The sequence below is a fragment of the Dryobates pubescens genome, chromosome 2, assembly GCF_014839835.1.
Source record: "Dryobates pubescens isolate bDryPub1 chromosome 2, bDryPub1.pri, whole genome shotgun sequence".
In the NCBI taxonomy this organism is placed as follows: Eukaryota; Metazoa; Chordata; class Aves; order Piciformes; family Picidae; genus Dryobates; species Dryobates pubescens.
Genome location: NC_071613.1, coordinates 30,024,014 through 30,046,591, shown reverse-complemented (window position 1 = coordinate 30,046,591; position 22,578 = coordinate 30,024,014). Strand labels below are relative to the sequence as shown.

The window sequence follows — 22,578 nt, the reverse complement described above, 5'->3', positions numbered from 1 at the left end:
ATGTCCAATCCCCTCTTGAACACCTCCAGGAATGGTGACTCCACCACCTCCCTGGGCAGCCCATTCCAATGGCAAACGACTCTCTCAGTGAAGAACTTTCTCCTCAACTCAAGCCTAAACTTCCCCTGGCGCAGCTTGAGACTGTGTCCTCTTGTTCTGGTGCTGGTTGCTTGAGAGAAGAGACCAATTCCCTTCTGGCTACAACCACCCTTCAGGTAGTTGTAGACAGCAATAATGTCTCCCCTGAGCCTCCTCTTCTCTAGGCTAAACAATCCCAGCTCCCTCAGCCTCTCCTCGTAGGGCTTGTGCTCGCCATACACATGAAAGTAATATCTCACTCTTATGGACCTGCAGAATAAATTATTGAATCCTGTTTCTTTTTGGTGGATATATAAGCATTGACACATATTGTCACAAGCTCTAATTTAGCAACAAGTTGCAGAAAAGTAGCAGCAGTGTCTTAAAGCTGAAAGAAAGGAGGAGTAAAGGAAACAGTCTTGTGCTTTACAAATATATGGAACATAATAGTCGGAGGACCAGGAGAAAGCAAGCAAACTTTCAGTGTTTGGCAGAGAATTTACTGTGAAGAAGTCAGAAGTTCTTTGTACTCCTTGCTGGTTTTCAGCTTTCCTACAAAAATTGGGGATTCAGAGTGCTAAGCTCAGAAGGAATGCAGCTGGTGCTGCTGCTTGGATAACTTTGCATATGCCAAAGTGTAAAAACAGTTGCAAATCTCAATGTTTATACATACACATTTTTGATGTTGAACAAATTCCCTGCAGCATTTCTAAAATTCTATGTACAGCTGTTCTGTATAGTCTCTTTAAATTATTATTTGTTTCTCAAATTGATGGTGCTATTTCTGCCTACATTTTTATATATGCTTAATACATCCTGCAATGGTTTCTTTCTTGACTGTTTACATCATCCTTATGTTATAATGTTGGCATTGGTTTGATCTTTTCTAGAAACAAACAAACCAACCCTACACAAAACCAACCCTACACAAAACCTATACCAGGTAGGTTTTGAAAGTCTCCAGGGAAGGAGACCTACCCAAAAAGTCCAAACGTTTTTCTGTCCTATCGAGACTAATAAAAACATAACATGTAATTCACTTTAGCAGCTGTTTCAGGGGATATGTTAGTGGCAAACTTGACTCAGCGTGCAAGCCGTAGGTGTTCTCAGTATTTTTGACCGGCAGAATCTGGATATGGACAATTTGCTCTATAGGTTATAGATACAAAGTATTTGTCTTATTAAAAGGTGCTGTCTCTAAAGTTGTGGAAATTTATTTAAGGTAGAAAGGTAGCTTCAGGAACTTGTAGGAGAGTTTCTAATTAAGGTCACCATGTATAACTTGAAATTTCACATTTCCTATTTTGTGAACATTTAGTCAATCTCCACTAATATTTCCTTGTAATTTTCCTTTTCTATTTCTGCTCTTTGTTATTTAAATAAAAGTTTTCAAGGAAAATAGATTTGGTAGAAGAAATTGAAGCACTGTTAACAGATCAAAGTATTTCAGGTAACTACAGCAGATTTGCATTGATATTGTTGTTTGAGATTAGCATGCTAATAGCTAGAGGTGGCGCATCATCCTCTTTAGACTCAGTTATAGTCAAAACACCATAGATTATTTCTATATTACTATGCAACAGGCATAAACCAATTAAGAAGTATTTTACTATGTACAAAGAGGATCACTACATTCATTTGACTAGAAATCCAGGCAGAAAATAGTACTCTAGTTTTCAGTAGTTTCTTGTTGTTACATGGTTATCTCAGACATGCTGAGAATAAAAGTTTTGTTTATGAAACTTCTTCACTTTGAATATGAGTGTAAGGTGAGTGATTTAGTCTGTGTTGGAATCAGCAATGATGGAAGATACTTAAGTATTGCTCTCTCGCTGATGAATATTTTCAATAGATATAAAGCAGATAACTGACATTTATAATTAATATTTCTTCCTTGAGTCTGTTAGATTGTCAGAGAAAAGGAACTTTGTCTTCATGAGACAGATTGTCTTCATTGTAAGAAGAGTAACAGTTTGAGGGAGCACTGAGGGCATATTCAAGAGAAGAGCAAGAAGATCTTCGGACTGGTTGGAGGGCATTCGACTGAGCCAGGTGAAGCCAGAGAGGTAGACCAAATATAGGCACATTCTGGGAAAACCACTGTCAGTCTCTGCTGGCTGAGATTTTACCAGAAGATGTACACTTTCCTTGCAGTTCCAAAGGGAGGCTGAGAAGGTTATAAATGGAGTTGGAAGGTGTAGAAGAGCTTGAAAATTTGAACTATGAGGAGACTGGAAATGTACCATCTGCAGAAGCACTGCATTAGTTTCGTGGATGTAACTTGTGAAGATTAATCAAACAGCAAGTAGATAAAGGTGAAGGGAAGTCAGTGTTTGAAAGTTGGGATTTCTTTTTCTGTTGTATGTTTTCTAATGCCAGACAGACAGCTATGTTTAGTTTATTTGTCCTTGGCATATTGAGTGTACCATGCTGTTCTGATTGCAGCCCTTACCCATACCTCCTCTGCCTTTCATATATTTCATGTGTGCATGGTACACTACTTGGAGTTTTACCTGCAGACTGTTCTGAAGCTAAAATCCAGTCTATGTCTGTTTTTTAGGCAGCCCATCACTGGGAGTGCCAACAAAATTCCTTCCAGGCTTTTAGATGTTTTCAAGGTGGAATTTGACTTTCAGAGCATTAGAGATTTTCGAGGCCCAGGTGTTTGACAGATGGCTTCTATCTGTGTTATACCTACAGTCTGGGAAGAGTGCATGGGTTTCCAAGAGGAGTCCCAATGACACCCACTCTCCAGTACCTGAGTTCGCCCATTCCTGTGCTCCACAAAGCTCTTCCCATCACTGGTGCAGATCTGCAGTGTAACTGAGCTGAGTGGGTTAGTGATGACTGTAGGCCGTTAATGTTTAAGTGACTTGGTGTAGCCAGTTAGCTGATCCACAAAGTACAGAAATACCAGTCTGCAGAGTATATAGAAAGCCTTCAAAATGGAAAGAAGCGGCTAAGAAACATCATCCAGAATATATCATCATCTGCTCCATATTGCTAATGGAAGGTCTTTATACCTTCATTGGTTTAGTGCCTCATATTAAAGGTGGACTGCTGCTTCTTCCATGAGTCAGTGGTTAATGAGGTCATGACAGCTGCTGGAGGTCTCTTTAGAGCAAATCTTTAAAGGGAGGTACATGCTCAGAAGTGTTTGAGAGGAGCATGGAAGTGTTGAAGACTGACCTTTTCAAAGCATGTTAGGAGATTTATATTTTCACAAAGCTATGATCATAGAATTGCTGTAATGATGACTGGAATTTGTTAGCATTTAAAGAAAAGAAGCATTCATAACTGTTTAAGGCATTCAGGATAGCGTGGGGAGCCAAGTGCCTTAGAGGAAAACAGTGTAAACCTATTTTTTGTCTTTAATACACAAAATCTTTGGGTGGGCCCTGTAGAGCTGACAAAAGTGACTGTTCCCACTGAATGCAAGAAAAGCATATGGAAAAAGTCAGATAGAAATTACTGATGTCATTGCTTTGGCATCAACTCCCAGCAGGAGAATAGTACCAGATTTTGCAGTACTTGACTTCCTAGAATGTGTTTTAAGCAGTTTATTGCTTTAGTCTGATTGGTAAAAGCAGCATTACACTTTTGGCTCCCATATGGCATACTCATGTAGTTTAGGAGCAGCACTGTCCTTCAGGTATTGCAATTGCACTTCTGTAAGTGGAGGCAGCTGCTGAGTTCCTTTCTTCTAGTGGCACAAGGGATGCAACATGGGAGAAAGGTCTAGTCCTCTCTTACTGAGTTTTGCTGTTTGGGGGCCATGGGGGGATCATGTCATTCTGTACCTGCCAAAATGGGATCTTCACTTAACCATATTCCTTCTAGGTAGTTGTCCACATGTGAATGTTGCCACAAATCCTATGTTTGCCACTTTTCTTTTTAGCAGCAGGGGGGTTGTAGTTAACGCTTGTATTTGCTTACAACAGCAGCCCAAATGAAGATTGCGATTAAAGTGTCATTTGGTTCAGGACATAGCTGCTCTTTCTGTAGACACTGTTCCTATAGACTTGATATTTCCTGAATGCTTTTGTGAAAATCATCTACTGAGAGCAATATTTTAGGTACTTAAGTTAGTATTTTGGAGGAAGGAAAGATACTACCAAGAATTATCATATACTTTAGGCTTATTACCCCCCAAAATGCATTCATCTGAACAAATTTTAAAATGAGTGCTGAAAAATATTATTTATTTTTGCACCATATTGTAGGGGAAGCTTTGTTTGATGCTGCTACATCATGCCTTTCAATATGGAGATTAGTTAAAAAACTCTTTAGAGCAATTAGCTGAGAATTGTAAAGCTGCTACAGCAGCAATTTACACCACTTCACGAGAACAGCATCCACAGGGTAGAATCTCTACAAAAGAAAAGTGAAGGTATTGCTTCTAGTTTGTAGTCACGACAGTCTTTCCAGAGCAGGTGGCATCAAGCAGCTTAGGTATTTCACCTGCGGTGAAAGTTCTGGCTTTGTTTCTTTTGGCCAAAGAGATTTAAATAAAGCAACTTTGATGTTAAATGGGGTATTGCTGCCAGCTAGGAAAAAGCTGTGTATCACCTATCCCTCTTGAGCCTGGGTCTAGGACAGATTGCCTAGGTAGTTCAGAGTCATCTTTCCTTAAGTAGCACAATCAGAGCATGGTCAGGCATTGACTTGGCAGTCAGCTGCACCTGCTACCTTCTGTGGTGGTTCAGATCCCTCCCAATTCTGCCAGCTGACAAATTCATGTGAATGGAGCTCTAGATTCCTGCTTTTATACTAATCTATACAGTTTCTTGGCATGGATCCCACTGAAATAGGTTAGGGAAAACTGACATTCTCTTGTGTCAGCAGTACTGCAGGAGCAGGAATAGTCAACCAACTAACTCTTCGCTTTCCGTCTTTTTCACGATGTCCCTGGAGGGGAGGCAATTCAACGTCATTTCCATTCATGTAGTTTTAGACCTGAATGTTCAGAGTTCTGCAGAATGTCTCTCATCACCACTAGCAGCTATCTGGACTAAAATTCTGTGGACAGAGCATTGTATTCAAGCAAATGTGCAACTTCCTGCACTTCTCTTTTCCACCCCCTCTAAGTATTTTCAGTTGTCAATAAGCACAGCATTCAAGTGCCCATATGCTTGTCAAAACACATAAATAATTTACAACCCTTGTTTGTGTTCATTTTTTGTAGTTCTGAAGTTATTTTAAAGAAACAGCCCAGAGCACTTTCCCCAGAATTAATAACTTTTCACATAAATCTGGAAATGACTGTATTTCTGCTCAGATCTTCAGAAAAGTGCATTTAGTTCATTAGTTTCATGCTGAACTGTTAACATTTTAGGTTGTTTTATTAGGAGAGAACAAAGAACTCCTGGCTTGTTGAAAATTTGTTACACAAAAGTAAGGATGAAAAGGTTCCAAAAGAGCTGATGTTAAACATTGCAAACTGGATGAAGTTGTGCAGATTGGAAAGATTTACAAGACATCTGGTAATTAGCTTCCAGCTCCCATGGAGTCCCGCTCTGAGAAAGCTGCTGCTGCTTGCACTGGAAGGGGAGCAGGAGGGAGATGAAGCATAACCCTGAAAAGCTAAATCTTTGTGTTCACATCAGTGATCCATTGAAGAGTCTCTGGGTACCTCTTTTGAAAACTACCTCCTACCAAAAAAATGTCTGACATCTTTCCCTTTGGAGGATCATCTTCTCTGCTGGCATTTTTGTGGTGCAGCAGGAGAGAGGGAACAAGCTGTCAAATAGTTGTTGACTTTCCTTGCCTGAGTTTGCTGTTCTCCTTGGGGACTGCATGGCAGCTGGGGAGTGCCAGAATGCAACTGGCTGGACTTATGCCCCTTGGTCTGGCCCAAAGTGCTGGCAGTGCTTGGGACTGCTGGATACCTGGTGAATAACCTTCTCCGGGGAGATACAGCAGCACGCTTGGGTGCAAGGGACCCGGAACCAGGCCACAGAGATTTTAGTAAGTCATTGTCCTGTCACATTTATTACTGTCTGCAAAACAGAATATTAAGTCTTGTCTTAGACACCTGTCATAAAAACAGTTAAGATCAAAATGCTATATATATTTATTTAATCATCTAAACCTCAGTAGTCAATTCTACCAGGCTAGCTACTACTAAAAATGTTTATCTTTTCAACTCTGAACCTGTTTAGTACAGTGAACAAGCAGCCTGTCTTAAGTTAATTTTTCTAGCAGCTGTACTTTAAAATTAGGCAAAACTGAGCTTTACTGAGATTAGTTATCAGAACATATATTTTTTTTCCTAGATTGCAAATGAGTGGATAATGGTGCTCACTAAATTATAACTGAGAATATGAAGGAGGTAGAGTTATGAATCAACATATAATATTAGGACATGTTGGAAGAGATTATACTTAATTTGTATATAACCCAGTGAAATTTGTAACAGTAGTCATTAAGCATATTCTTTCCATTGATAAATCGTGCTTATAGTCGCAAGTAAAAGCCATACAGTCTGAACTTTTTCTTCTTGAGATGACAGCATTCTGTATCTGTGTTGTAGTGGTGTGTAGTCCCTGAATGCAGTGCAACTGGTGCTGCAGCTTGATCTGATGCCCGGGAGGAGGTGGGTGCTGTCCATGGCCTTGGCTTGTGATATGAGATGCTGTATCCTAGTGCAGGCAATAAAGTGCCACTTTCTTACTCTTCAATCTGAGCTGGGAGCCAAACTTACGTGTTTTTTTCAATCATAATTCTGAACCAACAGATGTGTAAAAAGATGTAATGATGCTGCTGCCACTGGTAACATTAGCTCAAGCTCCTCAACAAAGCTCTGTGCAGGTCACCAATTTTTTTTTAGCTCATCCTGAGCAATGGCAGCTGTCTTAGAGGAGGGGTACAAAAGGCTGCTCCCTGAGTCTAACACTGCACCATTTGCAGTGCATTCATTTGGAAGAGTTACTCATTAAGTTAGCATTGTTAGAGGGAGCAGGAGTTGGGCTGGAGCTGGCTTTTCAGTAAACAGATTATACTGAGTGAGACTTGTTTCATTTAGATGTCTATTGACATTTTTTCCCCTGGAATGATTATTATTTTCACTTTCTTTTCTTTAGTGTAGTATGCTTTTGTGGAGTGAAATGAAATCATATCAGAGATTGATTTCTGTGTATTTGTATGCATGATACTTTTTTCCAGTCCTTTGAATTATTCTGCTTTTGGAGCTATTGCTGCTATTCACAGGGGGGTTTAAGGCTTTTAATACACATGTTACGTTTCAATCTACTCTGCACCAAGTGTCACTTCAGCTGTCTCCAGTTCTGCAGTATAGAAAACAGATTTTTATCCTCAGCTTCTTTTGTTTTGAAACTATGAAAACACATATTCAGCTAATGAAGTGTATATTGTGGTAGCATCTGAAGCAAGCCCACCTTGTGCTCACTACAGGACAGTTATTGCTCATAATACTGAGTCACTATATGTACTTAATGGACAGAGTGGAATGGTGAAGAGACAGAGAGAGGATCCTGAGACCCCGCTGTATGGGAACAGGACTGAAGGCAAGCCTTCTGGGTATTGGACTGTTGCATTGAACAGGATTCTTATTTTCTTGTCTGAGGAGACTCACACTCTTCAAAACAGCTAACTTCTTTGAATTGACATGAAGTAGCTAGTGACAAAGAACATGCAGCACCCCCAGCAAGTTTGGAATGGACCCAAACTTGATAAGTCATCCTTATTGTGTATGAGGTGGGGAGGGTCTTTGTGTATGAACTGGAAAAGGCCCATTTAATTATTGAGAAATGCGGCCCTTTATAGTTACAGTTTCCACCACACTTTTATGGCTTCAGGTTAGACATTCGACACAGGTAGCAAGTACCTCTGTTTTGTGATTTGTGGGCAGATGCTTCAGGCTGCATTGAACAAACTCTTAGGTACCATGTGTTTCTTTTAAGTGTGGATTGCTAGCATCAGTATGGAGGCTATAACATATGGAAGAGTTTTGTTTGTGTTAAGGAGAGGAAAATAATCCTCTCTCATGGAAGAGAAGCAAAACTGACCATGTTTGCTAAATGCAGATTCATCAGCAATTCTGAGCGGAAGGGAAATGTGAAGTGCATACTTGGTAGGCAAATTTCTTTGCCAAATTGACGTGGCCTTTGTACAAGTTGAGCTTTATACCAACAGAAATAAAATAACACACATTTTGCTACTAGTACTACTAGTGTTTCAGCACTGGTGACAGGAAGCTAGTCTCTTATTTTATGCTAAATTGTGGCTTTTTTTTATTATTATGAACACATGGCATGAAATGTTTCCTTATACTGACTGTCCTGCTCTGTGTTCTGATAAGAGGATATGGATAATTTCCCGAGTGTAGGCAAGTGAGAGAGACTTCTATGCAGATTTCAAGATATTTAAAATAAACCAAGTATTCATTACAAACTTTCTTCATGCCTGCAAGTCCTGTGATTTCTCTGTTTGCAAAAACAACTCATGTTTGGTAAACTTTTTATGTACTGCATGGGTAGTATATATTAACAACTCCTCTGTCAAGATCATAGTCAGAAAGAACCAGGTATGTTTTGTTACCTGGTTTAAATTCATTATTTCTATTGTAATTTAGTGAACTATGTTCTGGAATTATTTTTCAAAAGAGAAATTGCAGAAATTCTGCCTCTGTAATTGGCTACTGTTGTTCTGGAAGGTGGAAAGAACCTGAGCAGACTTCTAACAGTAGCAACAAAGATCCTACAAACTAGCAGGAATACAAAGATGAAAGTAAAGTTGAGCTGTTGACCAATGAACTAATTTAATGGGGCTTTTGGCACTGGAAAAACTATCAGCTTTCCAACATACATTACTTAGGTTATCTACGTATTACAGCTTTGGAATTATCAAACGATTTGTTACTCAGCTTCCTTTGGTAAAAACAGTGTGTATTTTTCTACTAATGGCAAGTTTAGTACTGGAGATTTTAATCATCTAAAACACTACAATCTGGCATCTTTCTCTTTAGGGTGATTAATGGCAGATCTGCACGTCTACAGATTCCCCTAATGGTACAGTTTGGCATGAACAGCCACATGAACACATTTCTGAGCTGGACCATGCAATCTAAAGTTTGTGTTCTCTGTACACTAGCTGTAGGAGGACAAATGGTACCTGACTAAGCACAAAGCCTCATGTTACAAAGCTAAGCCTTTGTCTGGTTTGGAGAGTGTACAGCTTGGCCAAGTTAGTTTATGTTGGATCAGCACTTGCTTTGAGTAGCCACACTGCTTTTGATCTGGTAGGAGGAGCTCTCCAGTGGATTTACTGTTGCATTGAACCATGGCCTCAGGCACAAGTCCTGCATGGCTTTACAACCAGCTGAATTAGCAGGGGATCCACGAGTTAAAAATAGGCTTTTTTTCTTTTTTTTTTTTTTTTCTTTTTTAAAGCAGCAATTTCTAGATTTCAGTCTTAAGGGCATAATAGACTTTAAGGAAGTGACAGAAGCAAAGGTTTGTACAGTGAACACAGCTCTTATACAGAGCCTCTGTGGACCTGCTAGAAGCAGTAAATAACCTTTTTCAGCAAACAGATGTAGCAGATAGCTCAGTGGCAGGTAAAATAAGAACAGTTGTAGCTATATAAAGAACATAATAGACTGATACTTATTTGTTGTAAGAAGTTGCACATAACCTGAAACCTTGGAAAACGTGGAAAAGCATTTTCAGCACGGATTTGATATATTGCTGTAGACAACCCATGTGTCCAACTCGAGAAAAATGTCATAATCAGAAAATTAGGGCTGTATCTGAGGCTTTTGCCAGTGAAACCAGTATGCTTTCTGTGTAAAGCATATGTCCTACCCAGATTCTGTAAGTGGGGTGCTCAGGCACTGGTGCTGATAATATAAACTCTGAGAGTAACTTCTCCAGAAAGCCCTGTAAATGAGGCATTGAAAAATAAAGAAAGTGGAAATTTCTGTTGATGCTTGACAGTTTTTAAAGGTCACAGGCTGAAAGCCACAAACTTATGTCTTTTAATTAATGTCCATTTCTTTTTTTGTGCTCTGCAGCTCAAAATACAAGAGCATCTCCACAAATGGGAAAAGAGGATTAAAAAAATAATAAATCATGGATACATTTTCTTCATAATATAGAAGGAAAATCATCTGAACATTTTTTCCATTCCCATGTTTAACATTAAAATACAGCTACTGGTAAGCAATTCGTGCCCTCCAGGTTTTGCAGGGTACAACTAAACTAACTCTAAAAGAGTTTGCACTAGAGGAGATCCTTTGATTCCTTTTGAGATTCTTTATTATATTTAATTATTAGCAGTACAGCAGTGTGTATCTGTACCTAGGTAAAACCCTAATGCCTGAATACAGAGATAGACAACCCCTTCTCACTGCATGGAAGGTGAGGCTTGAGTTAAGAGCCAAGCTCCCCATGCAGTCAGTAAAAAGTAGGTGTCACCAGACAGAGATGCACTTTGGTATTAGGGAGCATTTAGATGTCCCTTGTGCTTCAGGTGGCCACTGATCTCTCTCTCTAGTAGTATAGCCCTTCTCCTACAACCTTGAATGTTGGGGAAATCTGAGGTGCAAACATTAGCCTCCATACCATGTATTCTACATGGTAGATACAAGTCCCACCAGTACAATAACCTGAAGTTACCTGAGCCCAGAGCTTTCTCATTCACTTGAGATGAATTCATCAGACTCAAGCTTAGATGGTGAGACATGAAGTCTCCCTGCAGATGGGATCTGAGTATTTACTTGAATTGCATGTGCTGGTAGGATCTGTGACAGTCCTTCAACCTCTAGTGGTGCGGTACTGAACTAGAACATCATCCAGCATCTTTAGCTGAGATATTGCTGTCCAAAACGAAGTCTTTTGTGCCGGTAACATGCTGAGTGCCTTTCTTACAGCAGGATTTGTAAAACTCAGTTTCTGAAGCTGTGTTGTGGATTTTGCAAAACTCTATGTAGCTTTATGAAGTGGATTTTTCAAGCACAAGTTTGTGGGACATACTTCAGGGCATTCATTCTTCCTTTCATTAGTACCTTCAGTTGAATTAAGAAAAATTAAGAAATGATGTCTTACTCCTTTCTTAAAGCACTGTCTTCACTTATACTATTGTGGTACTGAAAATTATACCACTGAGAGAGCGTGTTATGTACCAGACATTTCTGTAACTGTTTTAGAGTCTGACGGGCTTCACTGTTGGAAGCTTCCTAAAAAATGTGATTTCTTTTTTTATTTTTGGCCTCAGTTGGATCCTATTACAGACCCAAATTGTTTCTCATAATAAAGCATAACAGAGTTAATATCAAATCTAGCTAAATTACATTTTCTTTCACTCTTTTTCTTCTTAATTATCACAGTCTGAGTACTATGAAGTTGCATTCTGTCACCAAATTTAGAGCCCCATGTTTCAGAGAAGGGCTGTTGACAGGAGAAGCACATTTAGCAACTGCAGAAAGCAGCATGCTACTAGCATCATGTAGATTGGAAATTTCTTGTCCTAGTTTCTCATCCTGCAGCTAGTTCCATATGGGCAGCATTAATGCATTTTGATTTAGTGAATTGTAACAAATGCTGAATTCTGATTTCTGTAACCACTGTGTCAGGAGCTAACAGACTTCTTTCTGGTGTAGATGTGGCTTCCTCCATGTGAATACTGGTAACACTGTGCTGGAAAAGCTGTCCATTGTTTTTGTGAAACCTGAGAGCCAGAGTTCAGCAGGTTGAAAAGAGCTGGTGTGACCCCATGGGCCCCTAGAGTTTAACCTCGTGTCTTCTCAAATTCACCACCTGAAGTCACATTTGTAAATTAAATCTGTTCAGCTGACTAGTTTTGATAGCACGGTTATAAATCCTTTGTCTCATCTGGATCAGGAATATATCCCTCAGTGAAGTGACATAATGAATACTTACTTAGGAAGCAGATGTAGCCAGTTAACTTTATTCTGTCAATTTATCCAATTAATTAAAAAAAAAATCCAGTTTTTATGTCTGATGGAGAAACTCTGTAATTTTGTAAATAATATTTTGTCATTTAAATTAATTTGCTTTGTTATATTGTCTGTGATGTCTCTAGACTGTATTTTAAAAAATTAATCAACTGCTTCTTTTACTGAGAATATACTGGCAGTGCCTTTACTGAACTTGTGATGTTTTGTAATCTAACTTAGGAGGGCAGCAGACTAGTAGTAATGAACATAACACCTCCACTGTGTAGTTAAAACACTGAAGCTGCCATCAGATTTGTTGCTCCATCAAGATTTTGTGTTTCAAAGGACAGAATAGAAGAGGGTTTTCTGTCCATTTGGATTCTGTGGGGGAAGTCAGAAGGATTTGGGTCTTTCAGCATTCAAAAGGAAATAAAAAAGGAACAGGAAGAAAACCATGGAGACATGGAGATTGTGCATTGTAGTGCTCTGCTTGGAGCATCCTATCGAGTGTGGCAGACACAGTGAGAGATTCTTAGGCAGTCACTTGCCACAGCTCTCAAGGTTTAAGATGAAATGCTTGAAGCCTATGCTTGTAAGAGGTGAATGAGTCTCTTAAATACTAGGAGAACTGGGAATAAAGAGCTCAAGTACAGCCTCTAGAAGCACCTTCTGTGCCGGCCTCTTTAGTGCCCAGCAGAAGGAGGAGGATATTTCTTCTGGGTATATCAATGAAATAGAAAATTTAGGACAGAGCAAATCTTCCTTATTCTTGGTTTTCAGTCTGAGTCTTTTGCTGTCCTCTGGTAACAGAGAAGTTAGATTTGCACCAGTGAGTGGCTGTTCCCTCATTGTGCCTTTCTGCAGCACTAAATCGATGCTCTGCAGTGGTGGAGAGTCAAGGGCAGAGACTCCAGCTGGGCTTCAGCCCTTGCTCACGACTCTGGCCACAGCTCAGGTGTGGCTTGAGGCAGGACTTCACTTTCTGCTCTTCTCTGCAGTCATCCCAGTGGGTGTAACTCCACTGTCCTGTCCTGCCCTGTGGAAATCATTGCACAGGCTGACACTGCCGTGAATAGCTCTGGTATGTGTTGCTGAGCCTCAGAGCGTGTGTTTACTTCCAAAAGAGATTACCTTGGTATGTATACAAAAGGCAGAGCAGGGTATGGCTGGCTGACAGTGATGCCCACTGGAAATTAACAGGTGGTAGAAAACAAGTGTGATGATGTCTGCTATTTTATCTTGTGTCTTCTTGCACCAGTAATGCAGTAATTGTGGAGATTTTCAGCTTGCTAATGAAGCAGGGGTATCTTTTATGCCATTAGAAGTGAGACACCACTTCAGCTGTTAGAAATCTCACAAACCTCAGTCAGGTGTAATGAAAATGTTCAGTTTAACAATTTTCTCCTTTATCTGAGTGTGGTTATTGTTGCAGCTTTGTGTTTCTTTTGACATTGAAGCAGTATTTTCTCAGCAGTAGGAGGGGTTTCAAACACAGAATTTTCTTCCTCTTGGAAGGCTGGGAATTCCCCTTCTCATATTATAGCCAAATCATTTTATGTATTGCTAGTGGTAGAAGAGGATAGAAGACAGTAACAGGCAGACAGTTATTGCACTTAGCTTCTGGCTAGTAGCCGATAGATGCCCTTGCTGTGACTTGGTGTGTGATTACCAGATAGTTTGGCACTGGACTGGTGCTGCACTTAATTGTGATGGATTCATTGGGCTGAAATATGTCACTAATTTAATTAATCTGTTTCATTAATCTGATTGAATTGCATCCAGCTGTTAGAGGTGTGTGAAAGAAAGGTACCTGACACATGAGGCAAGAGCACTAACCTCTGCATTAAACTGTAAAACGGTCATTAGGACATCTAAAGCTGAAATTGAATTGCTCTATAGAAATTTGGTTTCCAAGCACAATACTAATTAGCTGTAAGCTTGATGAATGTCAAGAATTAATTAAAACATTTCAGTGGCCTGTGTGTGGGTTTTAAATATTGTCATTATTGCCCCAATATTTTCAGTTCTTACACTAATTGCTTTTTAGGGAGCACGAATGGAATTATCTTTTGGAGTGACTAAGGGTACAAATGGTCCATTACATCATCAAACATGGACTTTCTTGCCACTGGATTTCCCTATTTTTCCCCTCTAAAATTTATCTACTGGGGTTTTTTTCCACTTTTGTGCATGCAGTGCAAATAGTCTTTAGACCCAAACTTTATTTTGAGACGGCTTTTCTTTCCTAACTGTACTCTGGAGACCAGCATGCTGTTGTTTTCTACTTTGATTTTGGCTACAGGAAAATAGCAACAGGTCCATCAAATATTTTTTTGTTTTTCATTAAATAGGATGTCAGCCAAAATCCATGATTATTTTTCCTGTTAATGAAAGGACTGACACAGTTCAAACATTTGGTACACAAAACATCTGCAAGACAAAAAAACACAGTGGGAAATTATGAATTGAAGGAGAATTAATTTTCAAAACCAGCTTTTGGTTGTTTCTCAGATATGTTCTTAATGTAAAAATAGATAAATTGTACATGCAGGAGTTGCAGATGCATGATGCAAACTGCTCATAGTTCTTGTCTCTTGACGAGTGTCTCCACGTGTTTGGTTATGTATTGAGGATGAATGTCCAACGTATAGACTGCAGACATGTATATGACAAATACACGAGGTGATGTGGTGCAAGAAGAGCCTTAACACTTGGAGGCCTTGTAGGGAGATTCCTAGTGTCAAGCAACACCAGAAACCACAAACTCCCAGGATACAGCTTGGTGCCATGCCCTGTTGCTTGCTTCATGTGCAGTCACATGTGATAGTCCTCAGTCCTTGCTCCTTGGAATCACAGAAGGGGGAAGGATGAGGACACGTCACCATGTGTCTGCAAGATGTAGATGGCACCTGAGAGGCTGCTGAGGTGGAGAGAGTTGAAAGGATCTTTTACAGTTCCACACTACTGACTTGCCCACATAAATGTGATGAATTCACTATGCCAGCATGAGCCCAACAGTGTTATTTTCCGTAGCCGTTGGTTCAGATCTCAGCAGTTCAGATTCAGGACCTTTTGTGGAAGATTAGGTTGGTTTTTACCCCAAGACTTGCTTACAGAAATAAGATTTGATATTTTGCGTGAGAGGGTTAGGTGGTTACACTGTGATAACAACGTCAAGTATGACAGCTCAGAAGACAAGAAAATGCTTATTCATTGTCCCTTCTTTCAAAGCTTTACTTCAGTAATTAATTATGTGATAATTCTTCCCTTAGTGAGAAATGTGTGCAGTATTGTACTTCTTAAAATCAACTATTTTTGGCTAGTAGTCTCAATGCGGGTTGCCTGGAGGCAGAACACAAACGCAGCTTGAAGGAAACAGTTATTTGGATTGACAGTGCTGTAAGAAGCTTAGTTCCAGGCTACTTGATTTTGACTCTGCCATCCCCAGTGTTCCTGCCCAAGGGTGTAACATTTTACTCCAGCCAGAGGAACAAGTGGTAATAAATGTGTATCAATGTACGTCACATTTTTTTGAAGATATGATTTGTTCAATGCCTGGACAAGATGAATGTAGTCAAGTTCTACAACACCTTTTGTGTATGCATATGATGTCACTGGAAGGGCATGATGTAGAAGCTCAGAGCAGCCACATGCTCGAGAAAGTGGATCTAGGACTATGTTTCTGATGATGACAGTTCAATAGTTCATGGTCAGTTGGTTTTGTTGCTGTATCTCCAAAGGGACAGTGGAGTGCCCAGCTTTCATGCCTGTTTAAAACACTTGAGCTCACTGAAATCAGTTGGAAATTAGGCAGATGTTAAAGACAGGCAAGTGGCTTGTATTTAAAAAAAAACAAACAAACAAAATGAATGTTGAAGAAATCCTTAAAATTTCTCTCTTCTCTTTTTTTTTTGCACAGTGCTGGCCCTAAAGGAGATAACATTTATGAATGGAGATCAACTATACTTGGACCCCCAGGTTCTGTATATGAAGGAGGTGTTTTTTTCTTGGATATCACATTTTCATCTGACTATCCATTCAAGCCACCAAAGGTAAGGGTAAGGTTTTTATTGTGCTTATCATATTTGTTTATGGTCTCTTGAAAATAACAAGGTCCAAAATCTTGGCCTGCAGTTTCAGAAAAATCCTGTCTCCCCTTTACTTCTCGATTACCACAGTCAATACTGAATTTCAGACAAGTGAGAAGTGAGATGATAATTCTAAACAAGAGTTAAGAAATTTTAGATAGTGGAAAACAGCACAAGACCTTCTTGCACTTCCTCCTCTTCATTCCAGCTACTTTTATATATATATATATAAAATAAAGATAGAAAGATAAGATACAAAGCTAGAATGAAGCAGACAACTTCAAAATGTGCAAATTGCTGTGATGATTTCCATTACTGTGAAATGTCAGTCTATTTGCTACTTGTGAGATCAGTAGTCTTTTTTGATAATATTTTTAAGCAAAATATTTTCCTATTAAATGAAACTAATTTTAAACTAAAATTTCATTGCCTTGCTCAGAAATCATGTCTACCACACAGTCGTTCTGCACTTATGGCTCTCGTGGCTATACTATTGCTAAAATGAATCGGATACCCTTTTTTTCATTCCCAGGAGTACATCCTCAAGAATAATATATTCTCTATTTCCCACTTTTCTGAAACTCACAGTATTTAATATTCTCTGACTTAAGATTGTTGTAATGAGGCAATGCAGAGTTTTAGACAAATTTCTCCTTAAAATCTTGTTGTGTTTTTTGTTTGTTTTTTAAGAGCATGATCATTTTTGGATTTTCAATAGTTTCAGAAATCATGATGGATTTTTCTTCCCTGAATCAGTATAAAGGGGAAAATTGTCCTCAGCTTCCCATGATTTATGCATTTAAAGCATTTAAATATTTTTAACTTGTTATTTGTGCAGACTAATGCTTACATGCTCTACTGATATCAGTCTGAAATAATTTAAAAGCCAGGACAGTGTTACAGTGTGATAGCATTGTTTTGGCTGCGTATTATGTCCTGCCTAATGAAGGGCAAGGCAAAGATTTCACTGCTAATTTGAATATGAGTAATACAATACTCCAATTTTAAATGTGAAATTTCATTATCTATATTTAGGCTTTTGAATGAAAGGAAGGACTGATTTTGTCTACTTCTTCACCTTCATAAACCACAATAAAGTTACAGTTGTGATTGTTCTTGACATGTAATATGTTCATTAAATGCCGTACAGTACTATAAAGTAGGTCCTAATTTTAATGGATACCAGACAGAGGGCTTGTGTTAAAGCAGTTAAGCACCAAAGATCTCCATGGTAGCTTTCTTAAAGGTAGTCATGACTACAGTAAATAGGCACTCTTCTGTTAAACAATTGTGGTTTGGAAACTGAGCAGGGAGGCGCTGCCTCCACAGAAGCTCTGCAGAACTGGGAGCGCCCCAGGCATTGCTGCTGTTCAGAGACAAGCATGGAATGACTCTCTGTCTCTTATGCTGTGATTCTAGGTTACTTTCCGTACCAGAATTTATCACTGCAACATCAACAGTCAGGGAGTCATCTGTCTGGATATCCTGAAAGACAACTGGAGCCCTGCTTTGACTATTTCAAAGGTTCTGCTGTCTATTTGTTCTCTTCTGACAGACTGCAACCCAGGTAAGGAGCTGATAGGCTAATGAGTGTCCACTCTTAGGTGTTTAACTTAGTTGCTATAGAATATTGTTTTTATCTCTGATTGTGTGCAGAATAACTAAAATATTTTTTTTTATAATTGGGGATGAGACAGTCTCAAGTTGTGTCAGGGGAGGTTTAGACTCGAGGTGAGGAAAAAGTTCTTCACTGAGCGAGTCATTCGTCATTGGAATGGGCTGCCCAGGGAGGTGGTGGAGTCGCCGTCCCTGGAGGTGTTCAAGGGGAGATTGGACGTGGCGCTTGGTGCTATGATCTAGTTGTGAGGTCTGTTGGAACAGGTTGGACTTGATGATCCTTGGGGTCTCTTCCAACCTTAGTTACTGTGATACTGTGATACTGTGATTCCTGCTTGGATGCCATCCCACGTGGAGTAATGCTTTTCATGCCTGTGGCACAACAGAAAGTAAATAGCATTAAGCCCTTGTTTTTCCTGAGGTATACTGAAGGAAATACACTACTGTCATTGAAGGTCTATATTGCAGGAGCTCCACCAAGTGAGTGGTCGATCCAGGAGAGCTACAAAGTTCTCTTGAAGATTAGTCTTGCAGGTCAGACGTGGCCACAGGGAATATCTTTTCCTGAGACAGCAAGTGAAACGTTAAATCTTGCACATGTGAGGGGGGTGATGTTCAGAGAGATTTTTCCCTTTTTCAAGGAATTCTTTTGGGGCGAGAAGGAACTCCACTGAGAATAGTTTCTCAGCAACAATCTGTGTGACCAGTGTTATTAGGTAATGAATGCTAATTGCCTGTGGTCAAGGCAGGAACTAAGCAGTAGTGCATTTACTGAAGACTGGTAATGATCAGGGAGAAACGGATAAGCCTCATTGATTAAAAAAAAAATTCATGACTTGAAGGCAACTGGATCCCCTAGGTATGCGTCCTGCCATCCTGATACCTTAATGTTCTCCAGCACTGTGACAGGGGTGCACTTGCTGAATGTCCCCTGTACCCAGCAGCCCTTCCAAAGGAGTGAAAGCAGGGCATCTGGCATCATTCATGTGCAGATAACCACAACAGGTTTTTCTGTTTTCTTCTTCTGTTCGTTGTGCCTTGTGTGCTTTCTCTCGGAAATGTCTTGTATGGTAAGAGCCCCACTGTATCTCACAGCATTTTCTGGCTTAACAAAGACTCTCTTTTCAAATATATTCTTTATTTTAAAGCACGTTTATTTGGGGTTTTTTTATTACTGTGGAATGGTTTCTAATGCATCCTCTCCTGCCTTTGCAGCTGACCCTCTGGTTGGAAGCATAGCCACTCAGTACCTGACCAACAGAGCAGAACATGACAGGATAGCCAGACAGTGGACCAAGAGATATGCAACATAAATGACAAACTACTTGTGCAGTGTGAAGGTGCAGAAGGCAACTTTGCAGTGTGCAACAAATCTTTATAGCCTTTACAATACGGACTTCTGTGTATATGTTATACTGATTCTACTCTGCTTTTATCCTTTTGAAGACTGGGATACTGCCCCCTAAAAAGGTAAATGCTATCAAGAGTAGAAATTTGTAGCTGTAGATTAGTTATGTTTAAAATGCCTACTTGCAAGTCTTGCTTCTTTGGGATATCAAAATGTATTTTGTGATGTACTAAGGATACTGTTCCTGAAGTCAACCAAATATTATAGTGCATTTTAGCCTAATTCATTATCTGTATGAAGTTATTAAAGATAGCTGTAGATTACTAGGAATTACGTCATTTGTATTAAACCCAGATCTATTTCCAATATGTGGTACATGCTGTTGTGAAAACTGTTTTAACTTTTACCTTTGTCAGTTTGTAATGAAAGGATTTCCTTTTTCCCTTTGTAGCTCAGAGAGCACCCAGTGTATCATCTCAAACACAATAAACATATTCCCCAAGGAGTAGTTTCTTTGTTTTCCTATTTTAAATTAATATTTGAATAAATTTAATTATAGTAACAAGGCAGGGCCAATGTATCACAGATCCCTGTGGATAATCTTTAAATTAATATACATAAGCAAAGGCTTGCTGTTAAATGTTTAATGCACACCTGTGGATTGTTTAAGTTTTCCCTGTTTTATTTTGAACAGAACAGATTTCATTTCTATAATTTCCCTAAATTTAATGCTGTTAGGCTCTTTCTCAAGTTGGAATGAGAGCATTGCGTACGCTTGCTCCAGAAGTTAATGTGATGTAGCTGGTTGCTTCAGGGCCAGTCCTGCTCTCCTAACAGGCTGCCCAAGTCTTGCTACAATTATTTTCTTTTGCAGGACGAGGGACAAGTTAGATTGGTGCTTTTGTTTCCAAGTAAAGCAAGTCGGACTTGCTGATCTAGAGAACTACAGTTACCCATTGAAAATGGTCTTCCAAAGCATGATTGAACACTGTATCATCTGTCCGGAAAAGAAAGTAGTAGAATAAATTTAATCAGATTTTTATGGCATGAAAAGAGCTTGGGGTGGGGGGGTGGGGGTGGGGGAAATGAACCTTTGTTGATGAAAATGAAATCTGTAAAACCTTTAAACTACCTTTACCCCCCTTTTGCTTTCTGGCTTGGAAATTTTGTAACATCTGTAAGTAACAAAGATATACAGCTTTATAGTACATACAGTTTAAAAAGTAGAGTCACTAATAGTTTTATAATTTAAGCTTTTATAGGTTGCCAGTCACAATATTGATTATATTGAAAAAAAAAAAAAAAAAAAAAAGACTTGATCCCTCAAAGTGATTTTTTAAAAATTATACTTAGTTTTAAACTTTACAGTTTCCCTTAACTACCTGGTGGTTTTGGAAATAATGTAGCACTTCCATCAAACGATGCTCTGCTCATTTAATATATGAAAACTGAATGTGAAGTTTAAATATTAAAGCAATAGAAAAAAATGTTACCAATTTAAATCTAAAGTTAGTCATCACTATATAGGTCCCTGGTCTTTTGTATCACATGACCTTTGACCACGAATTGTCCTCCCTACTTTAAATATTTCTACAGATTCCTGAAGGTGGCTTGAAGAACTGTGTATCCCAAATATCTCAACCCAGAAGCCAGTCTCTTTTGGTAGCTACAAGATAGATTTAGAGTTCAGGTTATAAAGTGCAAAAGGGAATGAGAAATAGGGGATCTGGCAGGTGAATATGCCTAAGTCAGGTAACAGACTAATGCCAGGAGATGAAGTGCTGGAAATCACTGCTGAAGGTGACCAGAGTTTCTCATTATGTCATTGGACATGTGAGGAATAGCACAGATTGGCAAAGAAACAAGGGGCTATCGCATCCAGGCTGGATGTCTAAGGTCCACTCGCTGCTGACCATGAGCACACTCGTGGGTGACACAGTGCTTGTACACCACTCCAGTGACTTCTCAGTGAAGAGCAAACTATGTATTTCACACGTTAACTGTGTTGCCTACAGAATTTACAGATATTTATATCATAAAATATGGTATAAAATTACAGGTTTTAATCCTAATTTTAATGTATTTGGTTTTGTATTGTACCTACAACTTCAGATACCTAGGTGTACAAGTGGGATGCCTTGTTAGTATTGCCCCATCTTGCCTTCCTTGCAATTGGATCCTTTACACTGAATTCCCATCCTTTTTTTTTTTTCCTTTTCTTTTGTTGTTGTTGGTTTGTCATGATTCTGTTCTTTTTTTAATGTAGGGTTTTTTTGTGTGTAAATTTTATATTTACTGAAGTAAAGGTTGTTTTTGTGTAAACATTTAAACTTTAAAAAAAAAAAAGAGGCTAATTTTGTTTCTCAAGTTCTCTCTGCTAAACCATGCAGTAGAAAGAAATTTGTATTGTTAAATAAATCAATTAGTTGTTAAATGAGAATGTGTGTCTCTTTTCATGGGAAGGGGAGAAGTGCCTGCTGCAAATATATACAAAATGCCAGTTGCAAACAGCAATTGATGTTTTCAAACTGTTTCCTTCCCAGCTGTGCTGGCATGAATACCAAAGCACTGCACTGGTCCTATTTTACAGTTACAATTTCTAGCTTCATCTTCTTATCACCAATCACTGGCCTCTGTGAAAAACTGAACAGAAATTATTTTTTTTCTTTTTGTGAAAACACCAGCTAAAGGTATCCCACACCCCCTCTTCCTCTCCATTTTGGATGGGCTTTTCTTGTTCAGTTGTCTTTGGAATTTGAGTGGGGAACACATGCATCTGGATGGGAAGGTGCCTGAACTGGATGCCATAATCTCCTGGCACAAGGAGCATTTGCATGGGAACTGACCATCCCAGCCTTTGAGCTGTGACCCTGTGAGGACCAGAGGGGGGCAAACCAAATGAGCAAACACCATCACATCTCTACTTTTCAGCTGAGATGGTAGCTACATTCAGAGCAAATACTTCATCATACCAAATTTGAAGGGACAGGTGAATATAAATGTATTAAGTATAAATGCAGTAGAAATGGAAAGGCAAATATATATAATATTAGCCTTGGTAATTACTGTGCTAACGTGTTCTTGTTGACCTGCCTTATGTTCTGTGATACCTTAGCAATGTGTGTGATGTGGAGACAAACTCACTGAACAATATTTACTAGCCATCGTTTGAAGTCCATAGCCAGAAAGGGAAAGGTGTTACATGGGGCTAGGAAAGCAAGACTGCAGGGTAGCCTGAGCCTCAGGCCAGGCTTGTCCAGCTTTGTAAGGAAACCAGAAGCTGAACTGGGTCTGGTCTGTGCTCTGCTCCCTGGCTCCTGGCATGGAAGAGGAAACTCTGCCACGCTTTGCTGCACACTGTTCTTGCTTGACACCAGCTTATTTGTGGTTGTAAGTATTGCAGAAGGCGAGACCAAGCTTCTCTCTTTCTTCTTTCATGTGTGGGAACCAGATTTGTGGACTTGGCAGCACTTGCCTGCACTGCAATGGGAGATCTGCAAGGATTTGGCTGAGGGGCTTTGCACCATTGG

At 39.4% G+C, this 22,578-nt stretch overlaps 1 protein-coding gene across 1 annotated transcript in view; it reads left to right on the top strand.

The window, feature by feature from the left end:
- UBE2E3 (ubiquitin conjugating enzyme E2 E3) overlaps positions 1–20,119 on the top strand; it is a 54,301-nt gene extending 34,182 nt beyond the window's left edge. The window contains exons 4-6 of the mRNA XM_054173946.1: positions 15,915–16,047; positions 17,503–17,650; positions 18,916–20,119. Of these exons, the coding sequence (XP_054029921.1) occupies positions 15,915–16,047; positions 17,503–17,650; positions 18,916–19,013 (379 nt within the window). The 3' untranslated portion in view covers positions 19,014–20,119. The remainder of the gene's footprint in view (positions 1–15,914; positions 16,048–17,502; positions 17,651–18,915) is intronic.
- The last annotated feature ends 2,459 nt before the right edge of the window (positions 20,120–22,578 follow it).